The sequence below is a fragment of the Cydia pomonella genome, chromosome 19 (genome assembly GCF_033807575.1).
Source record: "Cydia pomonella isolate Wapato2018A chromosome 19, ilCydPomo1, whole genome shotgun sequence".
Taxonomy (NCBI): domain Eukaryota; kingdom Metazoa; phylum Arthropoda; class Insecta; order Lepidoptera; family Tortricidae; genus Cydia; species Cydia pomonella.
Window position 1 is genome coordinate 13,166,949 of NC_084721.1, and position 23,202 is coordinate 13,190,150.

Genomic DNA, 23,202 nt, shown 5'->3' on the forward strand with positions numbered 1-23,202 from the left:
TTTAAACTGAATAGTTTGCGCGAGAGACACTTCCAAAGTGGTAAAATGTGTCCCCCCCCCCCCCCCCCCCCCCCATGTAACTTAAACAAGAGAATGATAAAACTAAAAAAAATATATGATATACATTACCATGCAAACTTCCACCGAAAATTGGTTAAAACGAGATCTAGTGAGTAGTTTTTTTTTAATACGTCATAAATGGTACGGAACCCTTTTTTTTAACGCAGGGTAAATGCATTTGCGAATCTCACCTCCAGGCTGGGGAGGCCAACTTGGGGGGTGGTATGTGGGACTCGCTCCTCCCGTTACTCCCTCTGTTAAACAGAGGGAGGGGAAGAGAATACCCACTAACATCCCCTGCGGCGTTGCCCGCTCTACCGTTATTGGGCGAGTCCGACTCGCACTTGGCCGCTTTTTTGTTTCCTCGGTGTAAATTAATACAATAGGGATGTTTACTGTATTTAAAATAAATTATTTCACACCATGCACGAAATACGGCACCAGATAATTATTTAAAAAAAAACATAGCAGTTATTTTTTAAACACAATTTCTATTTAATAAATTGGATAGAAATACAAAAAGTAGGAGAGTTGACCGTGACGTCACTATATTAGTCTTCATATAAATTCCATACTAGCAAATCGTTTGGAAGTTCTAAAAAATAAACTGATTTGGCTAGTAGGAGAATACCCAGAACAGGGGCCCATTTCTCGAACGCTATTAGTCTAATATTACTAGTGTGTTGCCATGGTAACTCGTACGACTTGACCGTTCGCGGACTAATAATAGTTTAATACCGTTCGAGAAATGAGCCCCAGAGTTGCAAAGTAAATACTTCTTGTAATTAACCAAAGGAAAATGTATCTATGAATGCTACATTACTGCATTTTAACTTTATTATAATTTTTGCAAGAAATAATGAAGCACTCTTCAAACGCCACCGAAATGTTTGTCCTGTCATGATCTGAACTCGCCCTGGAGTAACTCAATCTCTTCAATAATTTGTGGCGTTTTCAAGCAAAAAAAAGTTATTGTCGGTTATCAATTATGGATTCCTACCATCATAGCTACCTTTTGCCTTACAAAGTCACAAATATTTATCTTCTAAGCTTATGTAATAATAAATATTTTTCTTCAACAGGCTAGCCACCGGCAAACTAATGGACCTTCTAAATCCCTACCTAGAACTATACAACGGCAACGCAGCCCACATGATGGCCTACCTCAACCTGCCCAACGAATCAGACCCCAAAGTCCTAACCGCATACCAGGAGTGCATAGAACTACAACAGCAACTGCACACATGCACAAACATAGTCAAAAGGCTACAGAATAAGTCTGATTGTGATGAGCATGTGTTAGATCAGATCAATAAAGGGCAAGTTACACCGGAGGCGTTGCTAGAGAGAGCCTCGACAGATAAGTTGAGAGTTATAAGCGAGAATATTGTGGATACACTGCTATATTTCTACTTCCAAGTCGATAATGTGGTAAGTATTTTTTTATATTTATGTTTTAATGTTTACAAATGTAATCTTACAATGTACCAACGATGTAGAAGTCCTATTTTGGTTGCTAGACACATGAATTTTCGCTGATTTCATTTGAACGATAAAGATATACAACTAGAATGACGTATTTCGGTACGGTATGTTCGGTGGCAGCCGACGATGAATCTAAAGGCAATGCATGTAGTTTGTTATTTTATTTGCCGATATAAATCGCTGCCTTTAACTAATAAGGATATTGACGATAATATTTAATTCCCTGTACAAGCGAAAATATACTGTGCTGCTGTTCGCCGGCTTAAAATTCTAGAGCTATAAGTATTGTAAACGGTCCTTGATGAAATAAGACAAAAACCCTTTAAAACAGTGGCTTGTATTTTATACTATTCCGTTACACAGATTTTTCTAAATATAACAATCGTATCGTCCGTTGAGTTCAGCTCCGATCGTCTAATGGCCGCCTGCGCACCCTACCGCCATTTTTCGGTAATAATCTGCTACTACCCTTTTAATTTTACAATTTGATGCAATGCGTTTTGGGAGAATGCTAACAGTATGAAATGTAGTTCTATCTTATGCATGTATAGTTGACGAAATATAATTTGCACGGATTGGGGAATACAAAAGGACAAAAGAGGTGTTAAGTGCTATGCACGTCCCATCCATGTAGTAGGAATAACTAGTTATGGTACTTTGTGTTTCTAGGATAATTATTAACACGTTACGAAACTTTTCGACACAAATCGAATATACTTTGAAATTAATATTTCTTTACATAAATCTTTTATTCTTTTAATCAATAGACTACGAATTGAAAAGTTGGAATACTAGGAGAACTTAGGAATTAAAATGTAGAAAAGTAACTTGAATCAAGATTGTTCAGCTCAAGTATACTTTAAGCAAAACAGGGTGCTAATAATTGTTTTATTACCCTATTGTAAAGGACATTAGCGATAACTTTCACCGGTGCAAATAATATTTGTTCAACTATAAAAGTAGGTGAAAAGATTGAGAACCCTCGAGCTAGGTGTTTATCGTTATTTTTCTTCCAGCAACACCAAGAAGTGAGCCTCGAGTGGTGTCAAGTGGTATCGGGCCTACTGTGGGAGTGGGGCGGGCGAGGCGCGGCCGCGCTGGCCACGCTGCTGGCGCGGCTGTGCGGGGCGCAGGACTGGTGGGGCTGCCACCTGGCCGACACGCTCACCACGGCCTTCTCCGCGGCCGATGCGCCGCCAGCCGCCTTAGACAGGTATGTAATGTCTCAAGTGGTATCGGGCCTACTGTGGGAGTGGGGCGGGCGAGGCGCGGCCGCGCTGGCCACGCTGCTGGCGCGGCTGTGCGGGGCGCAGGACTGGTGGGGCTGCCACCTGGCCGACACGCTCACCACGGCCTTCTCCGCGGCCGATGCGCCGCCAGCCGCCTTAGACAGGTATGTAATGTCTCAAGTGGTATCGGGCCTACTGTGGGAGTGGGGCGGGCGAGGCGCGGCCGCGCTGGCCACGCTGCTGGCGCGGCTGTGCGGGGCGCAGGACTGGTGGGGCTGCCACCTGGCCGACACGCTCACCACGGCCTTCTCCGCGGCCGATGCGCCGCCAGCCGCCTTAGACAGGTATGTAATGTCTCAAGTGGTATCGGGCCTACTGTGGGAGTGGGGCGGGCGAGGCGCGGCCGCGCTGGCCACGCTGCTGGCGCGGCTGTGCGGGGCGCAGGACTGGTGGGGCTGCCACCTGGCCGACACGCTCACCACGGCCTTCTCCGCGGCCGATGCGCCGCCAGCCGCCTTAGACAGGTATGTAATGTCTCAAGTGGTATCGGGCCTACTGTGGGAGTGGGGCGGGCGAGGCGCGGCCGCGCTGGCCACGCTGCTGGCGCGGCTGTGCGGGGCGCAGGACTGGTGGGGCTGCCACCTGGCCGACACGCTCACCACGGCCTTCTCCGCGGCCGATGCGCCGCCAGCCGCCTTAGACAGGTATGTAATGTCTCAAGTGGTATCGGGCCTACTGTGGGAGTGGGGCGGGCGAGGCGCGGCCGCGCTGGCCACGCTGCTGGCGCGGCTGTGCGGGGCGCAGGACTGGTGGGGCTGCCACCTGGCCGACACGCTCACCACGGCCTTCTCCGCGGCCGATGCGCCGCCAGCCGCCTTAGACAGGTATGTAATGTCTCAAGTGGTATCGGGCCTACTGTGGGAGTGGGGCGGGCGAGGCGCGGCCGCGCTGGCCACGCTGCTGGCGCGGCTGTGCGGGGCGCAGGACTGGTGGGGCTGCCACCTGGCCGACACGCTCACCACGGCCTTCTCCGCGGCCGATGCGCCGCCAGCCGCCTTAGACAGGTATGTAATGTCTCAAGTGGTATCGGGCCTACTGTGGGAGTGGGGCGGGCGAGGCGCGGCCGCGCTGGCCACGCTGCTGGCGCGGCTGTGCGGGGCGCAGGACTGGTGGGGCTGCCACCTGGCCGACACGCTCACCACGGCCTTCTCCGCGGCCGATGCGCCGCCAGCCGCCTTAGACAGGTATGTAATGTCTCAAGTGGTATCGGGCCTACTGTGGGAGTGGGGCGGGCGAGGCGCGGCCGCGCTGGCCACGCTGCTGGCGCGGCTGTGCGGGGCGCAGGACTGGTGGGGCTGCCACCTGGCCGACACGCTCACCACGGCCTTCTCCGCGGCCGATGCGCCGCCAGCCGCCTTAGACAGGTATGTAATGTCTCAAGTGGTATCGGGCCTACTGTGGGAGTGGGGCGGGCGAGGCGCGGCCGCGCTGGCCACGCTGCTGGCGCGGCTGTGCGGGGCGCAGGACTGGTGGGGCTGCCACCTGGCCGACACGCTCACCACGGCCTTCTCCGCGGCCGATGCGCCGCCAGCCGCCTTAGACAGGTATGTAATGTCTCAAGTGGTATCGGGCCTACTGTGGGAGTGGGGCGGGCGAGGCGCGGCCGCGCTGGCCACGCTGCTGGCGCGGCTGTGCGGGGCGCAGGACTGGTGGGGCTGCCACCTGGCCGACACGCTCACCACGGGCTTCTCCGCGGCCGATGCGCCGCCAGCCGCCTTAGACAGGTATGTAATGTCTCAAGTGGTATCGGGCCTACTGTGGGAGTGGGGCGGGCGAGGCGCGGCCGCGCTGGCCACGCTGCTGGCGCGGCTGTGCGGGGCGCAGGACTGGTGGGGCTGCCACCTGGCCGACACGCTCACCACGGCCTTCTCCGCGGCCGATGCGCCGCCAGCCGCCTTAGACAGGTATGTAATGTCTCAAGTGGTATCGGGCCTACTGTGGGAGTGGGGCGGGCGAGGCGCGGCCGCGCTGGCCACGCTGCTGGCGCGGCTGTGCGGGGCGCAGGACTGGTGGGGCTGCCACCTGGCCGACACGCTCACCACGGCCTTCTCCGCGGCCGATGCGCCGCCAGCCGCCTTAGACAGGTATGTAATGTCTCAAGTGGTATCGGGCCTACTGTGGGAGTGGGGCGGGCGAGGCGCGGCCGCGCTGGCCACGCTGCTGGCGCGGCTGTGCGGGGCGCAGGACTGGTGGGGCTGCCACCTGGCCGACACGCTCACCACGGCCTTCTCCGCGGCCGATGCGCCGCCAGCCGCCTTAGACAGGTATGTAATGTCTCAAGTGGTATCGGGCCTACTGTGGGAGTGGGGCGGGCGAGGCGCGGCCGCGCTGGCCACGCTGCTGGCGCGGCTGTGCGGGGCGCAGGACTGGTGGGGCTGCCACCTGGCCGACACGCTCACCACGGCCTTCTCCGCGGCCGATGCGCCGCCAGCCGCCTTAGACAGGTATGTAATGTCTCAAGTAGCATCTGACGTATTGTGGGAGTGTGTGGGTAGTGCAATTTTGGGACAGGTACTGTGAGTGGTACAATTGTGAGGCTCGATAGGAAAAAATCACGAACCCTATGTGTCTAAAAGGCACTTTTAAAATTTGTAACAATTTATGCACAAAAGCGAAAATTGCTACTAAAAATGCGCAATTTCATTATTTAGGAAACTCATCGATTACTTTTTTGTGAAAACTTACAACAAATTAAAATTCAAAACCATGATATCTGCGGTCCTGAGCGCGCACATGCACATGGCTCATGCTTACGGTCGGTGAGAGTTCGAGGAGAACACGAGCCTATGGGGCCTTAAGCAAACGTTTCTATTTTCTACATGATTTATTGTAGCTAGGTATACGTATAGTACGGGGACGGGAATCGACAAAATAATCGTCGTTAATTAAACGTTAGGTAAAGTCTTCTAAGACCATTTTTGCGTAGCAGCACAGGATCAGCTCTCAGTGCCCTGTTTGAAAAATGTAACCTGTATGTATAAATACTCAATTAGTTTTGTTGTTGCCTACCGAAAATGTGATTATGATATTTAACACCTTATCTTATAAAGTCTAAGCTAGTTGCAATGTCATCTTTCTAATTTACTAGAGAGTTACAAACTTACACATTTTTAGGGCACTTTTAGGTGGATTTTGAGAGGTTACCGTTAGATTAGAAGTAAACCTACAAGGAACTCCCGAAGCACGAGTAGTGTTGAAGTAAACCCGGAAAAATAGGGAAAAATTTCCAAACGACTCTGTTTTTTTTTTTCAAAATTTCTTTCGAAAAAAACAATGCAAATTTCAGTTACAATACTTCGGAAAAAAACGAATAAAGCCGAAAAAACAAGCGTATTTTTCCATGTGAATTCAGTAGGGAATTTAAACAGGAAGGTTTTAGGTTGCACGTCTAATGTGTTAGTTTCTGGCATTTTATATATTTGACACTGTCATCACTCATCAGTGGCATTGTTTATGACGTATTTAATTTTTCCGAATAAAACAAGGAAAAACCGAAAAAAAAAAAATTTGGTTAAATTCCCGAAAAAAAAAATTGTTTTTTTACGGAATTTTCATCCCTAGTTTTAGCACGAGTCCCATTCACACGTATTTTATTTTATTTTTTGTCCCTAAAAAATAAGATAATAAAATTTAGCAAGTTGTGAATAATTCACAGTATTCGCAATTATTACGACCACTATTAAACTATTTGTTATTCCAAGGAAAAACTTAGCACAAGTAGGTAGGTAGGTACGGTAGATAGGACAGTATCAAATTCAGTATTTTTTTTATATATTTTATAAAGTAGGTATTTCGGTTTTATTAAGTTGAAAAACAAAATATCATTTTAGCTCCTCACATTTATTGTCACATTTTACATTATTTCTTCACTTCAACAGTTGACCATTGTCAGAAACGTAGGTAGAGCCGGTGATGCTCCTCGCTTTATCGCTGGCCAGAAACGCGATAACATCAAAGTTTTGCCCCATATGACGACCTAATTCTTGATTTTGTGTGATCAAATCTTCAGGATTTATATCTATATCCATTGTCGTAAATACCGAAACGTGCTAAATTTGCGAGGTTGAGAGACGAAAGGGTCTTTAATTTCGTATTTCTTTCAACTCCTACATACACCCATACATACATACTCCCTTTAGTTACTTACATAAATTATAGCAGTGTAAAATTAGAGGTTTTAATTATTTCATACCTAACCAAAATCTACAAAGAATACTTTATATGCTTACCATCATCGTCTGTTAAATTTTATCGTAGACGTACTTCTATGCAAGTGATGTCAGGTTTTTTTAGCAGGTGAAACAATATTCTTACTCAAGTATGTATATTTTATCATACTTATCCAAATAAAAGTACCTTTTCATGTGGATAAGGATAAATAACAAAAATTAACCTTTCCAGCCCTTAACTTTTGGCTAGGTTCACACGGTGGCTAAGGTAAAAGTACTAGTGCTCGAAGTTGCACTAGTACTCGACATGGCCACTTTATGTCAAAGTGACAAGGATTAAGTTCGAATAGAGAAAAATCTTCGTTGTTCAAATTTAACCTATATTTCCATGAAATAAAGTGCCCATGTCGGTGACTAGTGCAGCGTCGAGCACTAGTACTTCTACCTTATTTGATTCTATATATTTTGGACGTTCACACGGCGCGAGGTCCATTAGGTTTTATCACAGTATGCGGTCTTCCCATGCTAACAAATTAGCTACCGATGTTTTAAGAGATGGTAAATAAATAAATAAAATAAAAAGCCTTTATTGATTATCTACAATATTATACTAAAAAAATAGAAAAATGTTCGAGAAGATAAAAAAAATATAACTATTTTGTAGAGACCGTACTTAAGATATCTTATCATAAGAAATGGTACTTCACATTAAAACAATTAACTTCCTTCCCTTTATATTAAGAAAACCTTTCATATATCAATTTTTTTCTTTTCACTTACTGAACAAAATAAATAATTTTATCTAAAAATAATATTCACGTGGATTTAACTGACAATATGTTTAATACTTTCTGTCACGTCAACAATTGTTTGTCTTAAATGTCGTTTTCAACATGGCAAAAGGTGAAGTGGCCAGCTACCTGTGTTAGCTAAAGGGGGTTCTAGAATCTGTTCAATGAGGTCTAATTGAATTATCTCATTAAAGATAAAGATAGTTTATTATTTAAGTAGGCATATTACAATGCGCTTATGAACGTCAAATAAAGCTATACCGGCTCTAACCCTACACCTCTGACCCGAGAAGATTTAAATCCCCCCTCAATTGGAGGAGGGTATCCCAATATGGACCGGCAAGAAACTCTTTCAGAAAACATATCGAATTCTTACAAAAGTAACAGAAAAATAAAATTAATAAAGAAATGAGAATATACATTATATAAGTCTGACATTAACAGGGCATTTTTACGTAACATTTGTTTTCAAAATTCCCTAATTGAACATCATAAAACCTAGGAGCTAAGTACTATCAGCTGTAAAAATATTGCTAGCTGATTTGTTAGCACCTTATGTACAACTGCCTGATACGTCTCTTATACGAGAAACCAGTTTGTCCGTGTGAACGAAACAACGTAAACACAAGCGCCACTAAGCATCGCATTCGATAAAATCGTTTCGAGAAACTCGCATCCTCGGTGGCAAGACCCTACGGTAAAAATTTACGTTTTACGTTTTTAAAAATTGCCTTAAGTATATATTTTGCTGTCACTACGACATTATATAAAGTCTCGTATACGGTATACGAGAAAAATCACGCCGTGTGAACGATAACCTTTGGGTATGTCTACAGGAAAGACGTGAACACACACAGTTTTGTGTATGACCTACATACTATGATACTCGTACACTGATATTACCTGCCAAACCGCTTAGAGCGTGTGCACAAATCACGCGAGGTTTTTTCGGCTTTTTCTTGACCCCCCCTCCCGCCCCCTATCGAACCTCGCGTGATTTGTGCACAAGCCCTTAGCATGATTGGAGATATTGACTGTGACTTAATATGTCAAGCACGATTTCAAGTATAGAGTTGCGCGCAACAACGCAAGTCATGCTATGCGGTCAGGTACATTATCCCTAGTCTAAATCTAGCGAAGCTCGATCAAAGGTTATTCTGTTAAAAATGCGCTGCATTCTTTGTTACTTTAAAAATTATTCTTTTAAGACCGAAATTTCAGACAAAACATAGTAACGACTTATCAACACCGCCAGCCATATTAGAGAAACTTCGTCGGAAACTGGTTACCACCGAAGCATTGCGCCCATCGAAAATTCACGGGCATCGTATGCCATTGTTTTAAAGGTCAGATTTGAAAGACACTCATTTTAGTAGCAGCAAATAAAAAGCTGAAGGTTTGTTGTTTTAATGTTGAATCGCGAACAGTTAATGATTACAAGTTTTTATTTAGTTTTACCTCTCCCGGTGTATGATTGTAATCTAATCTTGGTAGCTAAATTAGACCCACTTCCTATTATTCTATTCTGTTGAATCTTCACATCGAGCTCATCTGGTGATGGAAACTGTTAGAACTCTTGAGTATTTGGTTGTGGAAAGAAAAGTACCGTCAGCGCTAAATAAGCGCAAATAAATAAAATAGCGCTAAGCCCGCAAGAGTTTGTTACAAAAAAAAATGCTTGTATCAAAAACGAAGAGTCGAAAAACAATTTTGGCTTATTTATTTATTTAAAACTTTATTTTATTACACAAAAAACAAGTAAAAAGTAAAAAATACGGACTTCATGCCTTGATGCATTCTCTACCAGTCAACATTTATAGGTGATAGGTGACATTTTACATTTTTTTCTTTACTTCAGCAGTTGACCATTGTCTGAGACGTATGTAGAACCGGTGATGCTTCTCGCTTTATCGCTGGCCAGAAACGCGATAACATCAGCGATTTCCTCTGGCTCCCCTACTCTGTTCAATGCCGTCATTGACTTCATATTGTCCCACCATGCCACATCGCCAGCTCCAGGCGACGCCAATCCAGAATTCGCAGAAATGTCCGTCCTCACCGGGCCCGGGTTCACGCTGTTAACTCTCACGCCAGAAGCCGCCAGGTCTAAGGCAGCGCAGCGAGTGAAGTGATCCACAGCTGCCTTCGACACGCAGTACGCCATAAAACCTTCACCAAAAGCTTTCGTTGATGCTATACTCGACACGTTTACTATATTCCCCTTGGTTGCCACTAGAAACGGCGAAGCAAGACTGGTCAACTGAACGATGGGGCGCATATTTGTGTTCATAACTTCATCGTATATTTTCAAACTGTTTGATTCAGCAACAGAAGCTTTCCTTGCAATTCCAGCATTGTTCACTAAAACGTCAAGCTTCCCGAATTGATCTACCGTTCTCTTGATAATGGTGCTGGCTTCTTTTTCATTGGCAACGTCTGCTCTGATGACGAGAGGTTTTGCTCCTAGTTGTGCGCACTTCTGCGCAACGTTGCTAAGTTTATTTTCATTTCTACCAACAATCGCGACGCTGGCTCCTTCTTTAGAGAACAAGATGGCGGTGGCTGCTCCAATGCCGGAGCTCGCACCCGTCACTAGCACCACTTTACCGGAGAAACTCATTACTGTGAAATCTATCAACGGAATGATAAACTAGAAGACAGAACTTGTGTATTTATGTTCCCTTGTTGTCTTGGCCTTCGTTGTTAAAAATGGTTACGTCATCATGATTATACCTAAAAATATTGTATGACCGTGACTCAAGTCACGTTCTCACTTAGTGTCCAGTACCCCTAGTGTAAATATTTTCGACAGCGAAACGTGACGTACGCGTTTGCGTTAAGTGTCATTTTGTATGAGATTTTTGACTTTCCAAAACGTCCCGCTTGGCGCGCTGTTCAAAATCCCATACAAAATGAGACTTAACCTAAACGCGAAAGTTACGTTACGCTATCGAATGGAAGTTACACTAGAGGTACAGTACCCCTAGTGTAGATTTAGTCTCATTTTGTATGGGATTTTGAGTTTCCAAAACGTTCCGCTTGACGCGCTGTTTCAACTCCTATACTAAATGAGACTTAACGCAAACGCGTACGTGACGTCAGGAATTCGAATAAATTTACACTAGGGGCTCTGATAGTAGAGGATCCCGAAGTAAGGTTGATCGTTGCTCATATGTTAACTGGATAAAAAAATATTTTTCTGAAATAAAATATGTTCCTGAACATATACCAATAGGGTTGCCTAAAAAATATGTCCACGGCAATATTTAATTAAAATTGTAAGAAAAATATATTTGTTTTTAAATTTCACTGACTTGTTAAAAGCTCATTAAATAAGTTCCAATGGAAAGTACATTATACACAATATGCATCAGTTAGGTTACTTATCTTTTTCTTTCTGTAATCGTTAGTGCCAGAAAGCTACAATTGGGTATGGATGTATGAACAAATTGGAAAAAAAAGACTACACGTAGAATAAGGTCTGAATTTTTTATATAACAATGACATTAAAAATTTTAATATTTTGGTTATTATTAATTTATATTTCCATTCATCCCCCGTTACATTCTCAAAAAGCAATCAAACAACTAGATACGAGTGCCACACAGTTGTTTTTCGTTCATAAGCCATAGTTGACAACCCTAGAGCGACCGCCGAGCGTAGGTATGAAAAGTGAAGTACATACATGTGATTGACTACTGTACCTATCTGTTTTGTGCCCCGGGTTAGTAATTGGTGCAAGTGGCCCTTAGATACATAGATAACATCCGTAACTCATGAACAAATATTCATGATAAACACACAAATAAATGCCCTTACCGGGATTGGAACCCGGGATCTCATTCGTAGGCAGGGTCACTAGTATCACTACCGACTATGCTAGTAGGCCGTTATTTATGTTGATAAGTGATGTTTGAATAGAAGCGCTGGTGGCCTAGCGGTAAGAGCGTGCGACTTGCAATCCGGAGGTTCCGGCTCGTACTCGTACCAATGAGTTTTTCGGTACTTATGTACGAAATATCATTTGATATTTATCAGTCGCTTTTCTTTGAAGGAAAAAATCGTGAGGAAGCCGCACTAATCCCAACAAGGCCTAGTTTATCCTCTGGGTTGGAAGGTCAGATGGCGGTCGCTTTCGTAAAAATTAGTGCCAACGCCAAATCTTGGGATTAGTTGTCAAGCGGACCCCAGGCTCCCATGAGCCGTGGCAAAATGCCGGGACAACGCGAGGAAGAAGAAGAAGTGACATTTGAATCATGTTATTTCATGTACAGTCACGTCTGAAAACATCGATACAAAACGTGCCAAAAACATGTATAAACGACCTTATTGCCCATAACTAAATATAATAAAATTAAGTTAGTGTCTACATGCTTTTGGCATTTTGTCTATATCGATGTTTTAGACGTGACCGTACAGACAAGTAAAAAATGCACGATAACTCGATGACATCATTTAGAAGTTATTTTGATATCAGTGTACGTCCGAATTGACCTGTAAGTGAAAACGCGGCTTCAATTTATGATGGTGTATGTACAGAAGCTATTTTTTATGAGCTATGAATATTGCGATGTAATCATGGAAATTGCCGTGTCATTATGATTATACCAGTAACATCAACATCATTTTTATAAGTATTGTTTGACTTTGACTTGATATTACGTTTTTTGGGTGGTGAGGAAGCAAGTAATTAAGATAGTGACTTTATGGATTCAAGGTCAATAGCGTAACGTAAACCTCATGAAATACGATGTTTCGTGAACAAAACATTTCCTTTGGCAGGATTGGTCTTTAGGATGGATTTAATAAAACTTTTTAACAAAAAATAAAAACAGACTTCAAAATAGTACAGTAAATTACCAAAAGCGCTATACATGTACCTATAACATTTGAAGAGTTGCTTCGAGTTCTCCAAGATCCCATCATCAGACCCCGACTTGGTGCCAACGGGACCATCTCGGGGTTATACCTGTTCGATTAAAAAAAAAAATTAAAAATCGGTTCACGATTCTCGGAGATATCTAGTAACATACATACAAAAAAAAATCTGTCGAAATGAGAACCTCCTACTTTTTTGAAGTCGGTTAAGAAGTGGAGCCACCAAGATTTTGCGGAGGGCCCCTCAACTTTTCTTGATACCTATATCATTTAAGCTACTAGGCCACGTTTGGTATCGTTTTCGGATAACTCGGGGATGCCATAAGGATGATATAAGTATTCATTTATGGTTTCATGACACCATTCCGAAGTAAAATATAAAATATGAAAAAAAGAAAAAAAACTCTTTTTATAGTCATTGAGAATGCCAAATCCGGTATGTGCGAGATTTTAATCAAATTAATTAATACCTTATGTACTTTGTTGTTAGGTAACTATTTGTTAAACCAAAATCGAGCACATAACGGATTTGGAATTCTTGACGACGTTATATCCTCTACATGCTTCAGCTGCTGAACCAATTTAGTTAAAATTTGGCATAGAGATAGAATAGCATAGTTTTATCCCAAAAATCATCTTTTAAGGGTGTGAAAAGGGAGGTGGAACTTGTATGGGGAATCAATACAATACAATACAAATACTATTTATTTCCCAACCTCAAAATAACATTTACAGAGAGACATACATGGTACAATCAATAACTGCTTAACCGATTTAAATGAAATTTGGTAAAGAGATAGTTATGTAGATAAAAAAAACTCTTTTCATCACACTTGCTCGAAAAACTTCTTATTTCATGCAGGTGTGCTAAAGGACAAAGTCCTATTTTGTTCCCGCGGGAGTTATGTATTATAAAAAAAAACTATTACTCCCTAGGGATTTATAGCTTTTTTCTTTAATTATGTCACTTATTAAATTAAATGAGTTTTACTTTTAAAATACTGACGTTTATAACTTAACATTTTTGTTTATGTTTAAAATTATTTAATTTGATTAATTTAACAGCCGATTAAAATATTTTTACATAATTTTCAATCGTGGCTGAATGCCAAATAGGTCTGTGCCTTCGATGCTTCACCTGCCAAGAAATTACAAAATGGCGGACGAATGTTTGATATGTCACTGTATTTAAGAATTATTTCGCTTAAATTTAGTTGTTTTTTTCTTCGCAAGTGTGATGAAAAACATTGTGTGTAACTCCGGGGTTAAGAATGTTGCAAACTCGGGTCTTTAATTCCTGCGGCTGTCGGGAATTACCACCGTCGTATCCAAGATTTCACTTACCCCCGTCGTTGCACAATGTACTATTTTATATCCGCTTCATGCTAATTTAGTTATAATTTAGTACTTATAGAGATAGTTTTAGTCCCGGGGAAGAACATACCCAAGTAGCATTCGGGGTTCTATATGAGATGTCTAGTCGTTCACATGTACTCCACAAGCTGTGTAAGTCAGCTGTATAAGAGCTGTATAGCTTGCTATAATGCTCTTATAGAACCAGTTTGGGCACAAATTAGACAGCCTTAAGTTCACTATGGCTGTACATTAGCAGTATAATAGCATTATAATAGCAGTTTAAGTAGTAACATCGGACTTAAGGCTGACTAATGGCACTATATGGGACGCAGTGTGAACCATACAACGTACATGAGTGTAATAAAGAGTAACAAGTGGCTAAATACACAGCTATCACAGTTATAAAATCCGACAAAAGTACTCCAGTGCTACCTAAAATTCACGTGGGTCCATTTTATATTTCTTTATTTTATTTATTCCTCATTAAGTTTGGTTTTTTGTGTGCCATCAGAAACACCGGCGGATATCCTTTGGATAAATTTTATGATAACACGCGGTAAAGTACCTGTTTTAAATTCTTAATAATGTTAAATGCTATGGGAATGCAAGTTTATCGTGAAATGTATACATATTTACAGCTAAAATATTCACGCGCCTCTGTAAAAACGCGATATTCATTTTAAAATATTTAAAACTGGCTGAGAGGAAATCAACAATTTTCAGTTTTTGACATTATATTGGCATTATAATTATACTACGGTAATTAATTATAGCATGAAACCAAAACTCAATCGCTCTATCTGCGTATTTTGTGATAAATTTGCATGATAATTTTGGAGATTTATTTGGTAAATATTTTAGGTTACGCAGAACAAAATGGTGGAAATGAAATACGGTTATGTGAACTGATATAACTCCAATTTAATGCGGTGAGCGTATAATAGGTTCACATGTGTTCTGTTAGAATGCTGTTACCTATATAAAGTCCCACATTTGTACCACTACAAAGCCAATGTCTATAAATTTATTCTAATGTGAACTAATGTACAGCTTTAAGATGTAGTTTAGGTCAATTGTGTATCATCGTATAATTCTTTCAATATACTGAAATTTTAGAGATCCTTTCTTCTTCCACCGGTTCTCGCTCTTATTTTCCAAGGTTTGTTATTCATTTTCAGAAATTTTTGCACGCGACTAATATAAACACACAGCTTGTGGGATAAGTGTAATAGAATATCACATTCACATTCATTTTCAGCTTACAGCAAATTAGAGTAGTACTTGTGGACAAATAAACTGCTATTGATGTTAATGGACAACACATATAATCCTTTTAACAGCCTACAGTGCACATGCGAACCATTTAAACACTTCTGTACAGCTAGTAAAAAAAGGTTATTTTAATGATCACAAACAAGTCCTACTACAGCTACTAGCTGTATAACAGTCTCAAACAAGTAAACATAACAGCTTTTGGCTTTATAAATGACCATGTGTGTTCTATTAAAATGCTAGCTCTACAACATCGTACAAGTAGGCTGTTAAACAGCGGTTGCCGTATCTCTACCCTCCTATAATGCTCTTAGTCAGACGGCTGACTAAAGGATAGTTGTTAGAGTATTATAACACCAACAGTCGTATAAAAGTATAACTCTACCCTCCTATAAGTCCCTTAGACAGGTATAGGTGTTATTAATCGCAATAATGCAGCTTATACATCACGAGTGAACTGTAATAATGCTTCAAGTACACCTGGGAACTAAATGTGTACTCTTAAATGGAGTAAAATGCTACTTGGGTAGGATAGTTATTATCCCGTAAAATTGGGACTATAACCCTTCGCGCTTTTTCAAATATGCCGCTTTTTTCTGCTAACGGAAATGGCTTGGCAATGATACTAAACGATTTAAATGGTGTACGCGCCTGAATGGGATTTCTAAGGTTCAGCCATTAACCTCTCCGAAGGGATTCAGCAGCAATAATGTAGAAAACGCCTTTTGGTTTCAATACTTTTAACCTCCTGTGACCCTAGGTACAAATGTTTGTTCAAGTTTCACAATTTATTCTAAACTTTTATACAACAACTAAGAGTTCCAGATTCTAAAACAAAATAACTGTTTAATTGTTTGTGGGCTCAGTAGGTTTAACAAACTATGTAGTACAATTGATACAAAATTTAGGGTGGGTTTGTTTCTTCAGAAGGAACATCCCTGACCGATCACAGGAGCTGTATAAGTAGATGTCGTCATATCCGCGGTGATTGGCCCCCAATGATGCGATATGTGCACGGTAGGCTGCGTAAGTTGCATCCACAAAGGGTCATTATTATAATTTCTTAAGCGTAGAATGTTATTTAAGAAATTAAGTTCATATAAAGTCGAGTATTAAAACAATAGTCGTTGGGGCCAAGACAAACATAAACACATCCTTGTGATTAAGCCATCCTTATATATATTTTTTTTTATACTACGTCGGTGGCAAACAAGCATACGGCCCGCCTGATGGTAAGCAGTCTCCGTAGCCTATGTACGCCTGCAACTCCAGAGGAGTTACATGCGCGTTGCCGACCCTAAACCTTATAATACTACTAACGATTATGACAAACATTGTTGATGCCAATCGATTTCATTTCTATCCAGGATCAAAGGTTTCTTAATGAGCACCAGGTTAGGGAAATAGAAAAGCCAAAAATGAAAGAAAATGTTCATCAGACATTTAGGCCATACATAAGACCATTTTCGCGTAGCTGTACTGAGGGCAGCTACCCATCTCACCGCTAGGCGGGTTCTCTGTTCGTAGGCGCTTTTCGCTACAAAAAGTAAATAAAAACCGTGTTATCGGCTACGAACTTAGCTCACGCTGACAGTAAATGCGTTAATATATAATTCTGTTTAAATTTATATCACGTCTATCATTCTCTCAGATGCCTCGTGCTCATCATGTACATGGCGCGCAAGTCCCTGTACGCGCACTCGGACCCGGAGGGCGGCGTGGCAGCCGCGCTGGCCGCACGGGCTCTAGCGTTGCTGCGCGCGCCGCGCCCGCAGCCCGCCGTCACCGCCGCCGTGCTCACCGCGCTGGCGGCGGCGTTAGACAGCCAGCCCGCCGTCTCCAACAAGCACGCCAGGTATGTTAGAGTGAGAGGAACATGACACAAGTCCCTGGTTGCGAACTCGGACGGCGTGGCGGCTGCCCTTGCCTGGCAGCACCTAACAATTTTAGGACTATCCCCCGTACTAGCCTTAAACACATGCCATGGACATCTTACTCATCTACTTCTAAACCCAACCGATGCCAACATTTGCTTTGCTATTTGTGTGAATTTATTCAATTTCTATTAAGCCATTCTGCGTAGCCATTTGGCAAGTCAGATAATTTGCAAATTTGTGACTTGGTAGTAATGTTACCTGTATATAAGCCAAAGGCTGCTAACTTTGCAAGCAACACCACTACAAACCAGGTTACGTTGTCATTCGTCAATCACACTAGACAATATTCTTGCGAGACCGCAAAAATAATGCATAATATAATTTACAGCCGTTGGGAGTGGGTGACGGGCGGGCGCCCAGGCGCGACCGGCGCCGAGCCGGCGCCTTCGCCACGCGCCGCCGAATGCAAGCTTCATCGCCGCAAGCTGCACAAGAAGCTGCTGCACCAAATGCAAGAGTTCGAGGCCGCGCGGCGTGGCATACAGGTCGCTTTAGAGGAGCAACAGGTGATTTTAACTTAGTCCAAAACGGCGGCCTTTATATCAGTTATATCATACGTTTGTTTTTTTGTGTGGAGTGGCTATCCAGTTTTTTTTTTTGTTTTTTTTTTTTTTTTTTTCTTTATTTAGAAACAAACAGTCTCTTATATTAATAAATTGTTACAATATAGGGTAATAGACTTATAGACTTACAGTTTCCTTAAATATAGTATGAATACCATATAACCTAATTACATAAAATTACTAAAATAAACCTGAAATTCTAAGTTGCCAAATCGTAGTTACAAATAATGCTCGTACATCCTAACAAAAACAAAGATGAAGTACATTGCAATAACACTAATAACAAACAATAATTGCAATTAAATTAAAGTTAACTATCTAAGTCCATTAATTAAATTTCAATGTAAGTTGTTTGAAACTACCGAACTTTTCACGGAAAATATCTACATTTTGAAACTTATCATCATACATCCTGCATGCTCTTCTAGTGAAACCGTTTCGCGCATATGCGGTTCGACTACGAGGAATATAAAAGAGGTTTTTCTTTCTACATGCTCGCTCACAACGACGGGGTACTCTAAATGAAACAGATTTTAATAACTCAGGGGCGTCGATGATGTTGTTAATGACTTTTGAGGGTCAAGATGGTTTAATTCCCAACTCTTCAGGGATATTCTCTGTGCCTTGGGACAGCGGAACCGTTCAATCAAATAGTTTTGTCAATTTTGTAATAAGTAGTTATTTAGGTGTCAATTAAAATAATAACTCATTTTGTTTCAGCGCGTCCGCTTCAACCTGAAAGCGCGCATGGCGATGGTCGGCAAGCGCAGCAACTCGGAAGGCGAGTCGTCCGGCGCGGCGCCGCGCGTCAAGCACACGGTGGTGTCGCCCGCGCTGTGTGCTCTACTAGCGCAAGCGCTGGTGCAGCACATGCTGGCCATGGACAGCGCCGGCTCCGCGGACACGCTGCTGCTGTGTGCTAAGGTGGGACCCGTCCATTCCTTCCTAGAAAAAACGAATAGCCCCCAACGATTGGCTTTCCTTTTGAATTGCTTACCCATTCATTTGACTTAGCTCTAGGAAGGGGTTTCCCTTTTAGATATGCCGCTAAAACGAAAGGGTATCCCCTTCCCAATTCAAAAAATATGACAATTATGACACGTGTGTTGTCAACGCGCTAGACACCTTCCTCCTTTTAAACATAAATAAGTAATATGTGAAGTTGAAAATGGCATAAGCGTTTATAATTTATAATCAATACCCCTTCAAGAGGCTAGCGCTTATTAGCAACGGGTATCAACTTACCCATATTATGAAGCGCTTAAAAGCCAAAACCCTCGAAGGGGATACCGGACCGGTCCCTTGTGCGCGTGAAGCTCACGGTGGTGTCGCCCGTCTGCTGGCGCATTGGTTAATACAAACGTATGACAGTCGATGTCCGCGTCGAGCGTGCACGCTTCGATCGTGCGGTCTGTGGCCCACGGGTAAGGGCCGGGTTGCGCATGTATCGTAATGCTAATTGAACGTGCAGGTGGTGGGCAGGCTGTGCGCGCTGTGCGGCGGCGCGGTGCTGGAGCCGTCGTGCGTGCTGGGGCTCGCGCGCCTCGCCGTCACGCTGCCGCCCTGGCCGCGCCACGCGCTCACCACGCTGCTGCAGGTACCTACTGCTTCACTCTACAACTAGCATACATCTATATTCTACAATAAATTAAGTATGTAAGTCCCATCCGGAAGAAAGCATAAAATTTGGCTTGCATGGCCAAATTGTATGCTTGCTTGCTTGCGCAGTGCACCTTGTGCAGAAAAAAAAAGTGCAAACGAGTTGTCGAGTGTGTGTTTCTCCTCAATCCTACATTTTCGTGTCAGATTTAGCTGTGTTGTTTTAAGCAAAATGATTAAAGTCACAACAAAACTGCCAATTAACAAAATATTCTTCATTAAATTATCTACAATAACTGTGAAGTATTTTGCGATAAGAATTTATAGTTTTAAAATTATGTGATCTATGATCGGTAGCCAATCGACCGGGTTGTTCAGCTGTTCCATGTAAATCGTAAATTATAATCACAACACAATACAACGTACTGTTATTGGTATGTAAAATCAATGATTTATTTCCTAGGACCTAGTAGAGTACGAAAACGGCTCTGCATGTTCAAGCCCCACGTACGAGGTGGAGGAAAGATGGCGTCTGGTCGAGGTGCGCGACGCCGTCCCCGACCGCGTGGAGATCCGCAACGGAGTCCCCATCACCGTCACCACCGGCGGCAAGGCGCCGCGCAAGTACCACCACGGCGTCACCGTGGCAGGTATGTGTGCAAGAGAGATGGAACGAAACATTACTTAAGAATTACTCTACTGATACGTCTTCAAAAAGTTTCCAAACTTGCAGAATTTCCACATGGAAAATTTTCGGAAAGTTCGTATTTCTGTATGTGAATAAATATTTTCCAGTTCTAAAATGAAAGTTTCCTTTGTTTCCTGTGAAAATATCAAGAATTTCGCATAGTTATTCCAACTTTTTAAAAACTTTCTGCAACTACACATCTGTACCAGACAACTACACAGACAACTTTGTACTACTACACTTACTTGTGCTTGTTTGTGCCTACTGTGTTCGATACAGACAACTTGTAGTTAAAATGCTTTATCTATTGTTCATTTATATATGTTTGTAATATTATGGTAGGTAATTGTAAAAAAAATGTTATTTCAGATGTTTTGGCGGATAGTTTCGGTCTGCCGAAAACCAAAGCTGAACCGTTCGGCGGCAAGAAACCTGGTCAAATCATCAAATCACCTAGTTTGTCTTCACCAAGTAAGATTTATTGATATAAATAAAAAAGTTTTCTTTTTACCCACACATTATCAATGCTTAGGTTTCTAGTTTACCACGTACAAACATAAAAGCATTTTAATTCCCATTTTTTTTTTACAGATTCTATTAAAAGCATAGATATGGATCAATTACCTCAAGTAGTAGAGTCCGACGACTCCGAGACCGAGAATCAGCGCGAGCAGGAGTTCATAGAGGTACTGAGGAAGAGGGAAACGCGGAGTAAGCCAGTTCCGGACAATAATACTAGGTGAGTTAGGCCTTTCAATTAAATTTAAAATCATTAAGTAACGTAGTCCGTTTCGATCAATTATTTTTATGTAATGATAACACGAACTAAAACCAAAAACAGTAAGAAAATTTCCAAAATTAACGCATTTTTGAACCTCTCGCAAATACAATATGGGAAGATAAAAATGACGACTATGAGATGAAGTAAGATGGATAAAATGAGAGAATGAGACGGTAATATTCACCATTAGTTTTATGTGAAATTTCATAGAAATAGGGAGCGTGCATGAACTGTAGGAGGCAGTACAGGAGCCGTCAGATTTTTGGCGCGAGGCGTAAATGTGATGTTTACTGTTCCGATGTAGCCCACAATATGGCAGAACCTACTATGCACAAGAAAACACGTGACGTGTGAATGTACATGTTTATTGTTCCGATTCAGGCCACGAGATGGCAGATCCTCCAACGCGCACGGTCCCTATGGTAATTTGTTGGTACTTGCGCCGAGCCGCCGGCATCAGTTCGGAGCCCCACCTCTGTCCTCTCGCCGTGTATCGTAATGACAATGAAAATAATATATTTGAAACAACACACAACAATCTTAAAATTAAACTTTGACATTTGTAATTTGTCGTCCCAAAGAGGATACAACTCTGCATCTGTATAATAGTACAACGAGGCTAATCGTTTGTCTCCAGCAACATCTCGTGCTGCATGGACGCGCGGCTGGAGAGCGGGCCGGCGGGCGCGGCGGGCGAGGCCATGGCGCGGCGCGTGCTGCTGGCGGGCGGCGCGGCGCTGGCGGCGGCCGTGCGCGCCCCCCCGCGCCGCGCGCCCGCGCCCGACCCGCCGCCGCCCGCGCCCGCGCGCCCGCACCCGCCGCTGCACCACACGCTCTACGACGTCTTCCGACACCTCGCGCTCGAGTTCCATCACCAGGTGGGTATCCTCCCCCGCGCGACCGGCTCTTACTACGCTTCATTGTAAAGTACGAGTATAAACTATGACCTGAACCTGAGAGGAACGTGGTCATAAAAATCTGTTTCTAATTCATTGTACTGGCAGACGACGAACATCAATACAAACGAGGGGGGTAAGTGAAATATTGAAAACCAGGGTTTTCAATCCCGACAGCCGCGGGTCGCACAATATACACCTGCATGACTACCTGTCTTTCAGTACATCTGCACGAAATAAAATATTTTTCGAGCAAATTTAAATAAAATGAACTGCTACGCAATGCAGCACCCCATAACATCCAACAGCGAAGACTAATCTATTGTTTTCTACATCGTTCTGTTTGTTTCCAGATGGACTGCACATTCCTAGAAAACGTGGTCTCCCTATGGTTGACGCTGAACGGGTCCGTGTGGGGCAGCGGCGGCGCGTGGTCGCTCAACACGCTATGCGTGCCGGCCGACACGCCGCGCATCCGCCTCGCCTCCGACACCGTCAACGCGCTGCTGCTGTCGCTCACACAGTAGGTACCCTGTCTGTACTACTGCACCACCACCAGTATACGTGTAGTGTGCAGCGGCGGCGAGTGTGCTATCTGTGCGTTGTATTGCTCACGCATTATATACGCAGTATTTTTACACTATCAAGTGTAAAAATACTCAAATTTCCTACCGATCGCGCCAAATCGAATATATTCACTTTTTATGTATTAAATATTATTGGGGACATTCTTACACAAATTAACTAAGTCCCACGTTAAGCCCAAAAAGGCTTGTGTTGTAGGTACTCAGACAACAATATATATAATAAACAAATACTTTAATACATAGAAAACATCTATGACTCGAGAACAAATATCTGTGGTCATCTCACAAATACATGCCCTTACTAGGATTCGAACCCAGGACCATAGGCTTCATAGGTAGGATCACAGGGCAGGATATAATGTTACTATGTATTCAAGATAATATTAGACATTTGTTTTTCAGATTGGAAAACATTTCTTTGAGATGTTGGGTGCTGTCGATGCAGGCCTTAGCATGGATCGCGTCCTTACCGTTACAAGTAAGTAACCATTTGTTTAAAATCCTCTCACACTACAAAACTCTGATAGAAGAGTACAGTGTTTCGGCTGATTTTCAAGCGATCACAATACGTATCCTGCCTATATTTAGTATTTTGTTATTTAATAATAACATATATTTATTTAATATTTTATTTAGACGGAAGGCAGCAACCAGACGATGGGGCGCGTAATTCACGAGTGCGAGCATTTCGTACCCGCCATAGTGAAATTTATAACTACCAATGTGACCACAGATGGCGCTGTGGCTACCGCTGAACCTTATCTCGTGAGTATAAATGACGATTTTCGACTTGTTATTGTAATTATGTTGATGCAGGTGGATTTGGAAGATTACCGGGAGTCTATGGAGAG

At 42.9% G+C, this 23,202-nt stretch overlaps 2 protein-coding genes across 2 annotated transcripts in view; one reads left to right on the forward strand and one right to left on the reverse strand.

Annotated features, from left to right (window-relative positions):
* LOC133528507 (baculoviral IAP repeat-containing protein 6) overlaps positions 1 to 23,202 on the forward strand; it is an 81,460-nt gene that overhangs the window by 30,539 nt on the left and 27,719 nt on the right. The window contains exons 16-28 of the mRNA XM_061865895.1: positions 1,143 to 1,491; positions 2,562 to 2,758; positions 16,952 to 17,155; positions 17,566 to 17,743; positions 18,521 to 18,724; positions 19,272 to 19,397; positions 19,863 to 20,049; positions 20,457 to 20,558; positions 20,679 to 20,826; positions 21,506 to 21,746; positions 22,118 to 22,287; positions 22,754 to 22,829; positions 22,988 to 23,116. Of these exons, the coding sequence (XP_061721879.1) occupies positions 1,143 to 1,491; positions 2,562 to 2,758; positions 16,952 to 17,155; positions 17,566 to 17,743; positions 18,521 to 18,724; positions 19,272 to 19,397; positions 19,863 to 20,049; positions 20,457 to 20,558; positions 20,679 to 20,826; positions 21,506 to 21,746; positions 22,118 to 22,287; positions 22,754 to 22,829; positions 22,988 to 23,116 (2,311 nt within the window). The remainder of the gene's footprint in view (positions 1 to 1,142; positions 1,492 to 2,561; positions 2,759 to 16,951; positions 17,156 to 17,565; positions 17,744 to 18,520; positions 18,725 to 19,271; positions 19,398 to 19,862; positions 20,050 to 20,456; positions 20,559 to 20,678; positions 20,827 to 21,505; positions 21,747 to 22,117; positions 22,288 to 22,753; positions 22,830 to 22,987; positions 23,117 to 23,202) is intronic.
* On the reverse strand, positions 9,498 to 10,448 carry LOC133528603 (3-oxoacyl-[acyl-carrier-protein] reductase FabG-like). Its single transcript, XM_061866049.1, has one exon. It carries the CDS (start codon positions 10,412 to 10,414, stop codon positions 9,644 to 9,646), a length of 771 nt encoding a protein of 256 aa, XP_061722033.1. The 5' UTR covers positions 10,415 to 10,448; the 3' UTR covers positions 9,498 to 9,643.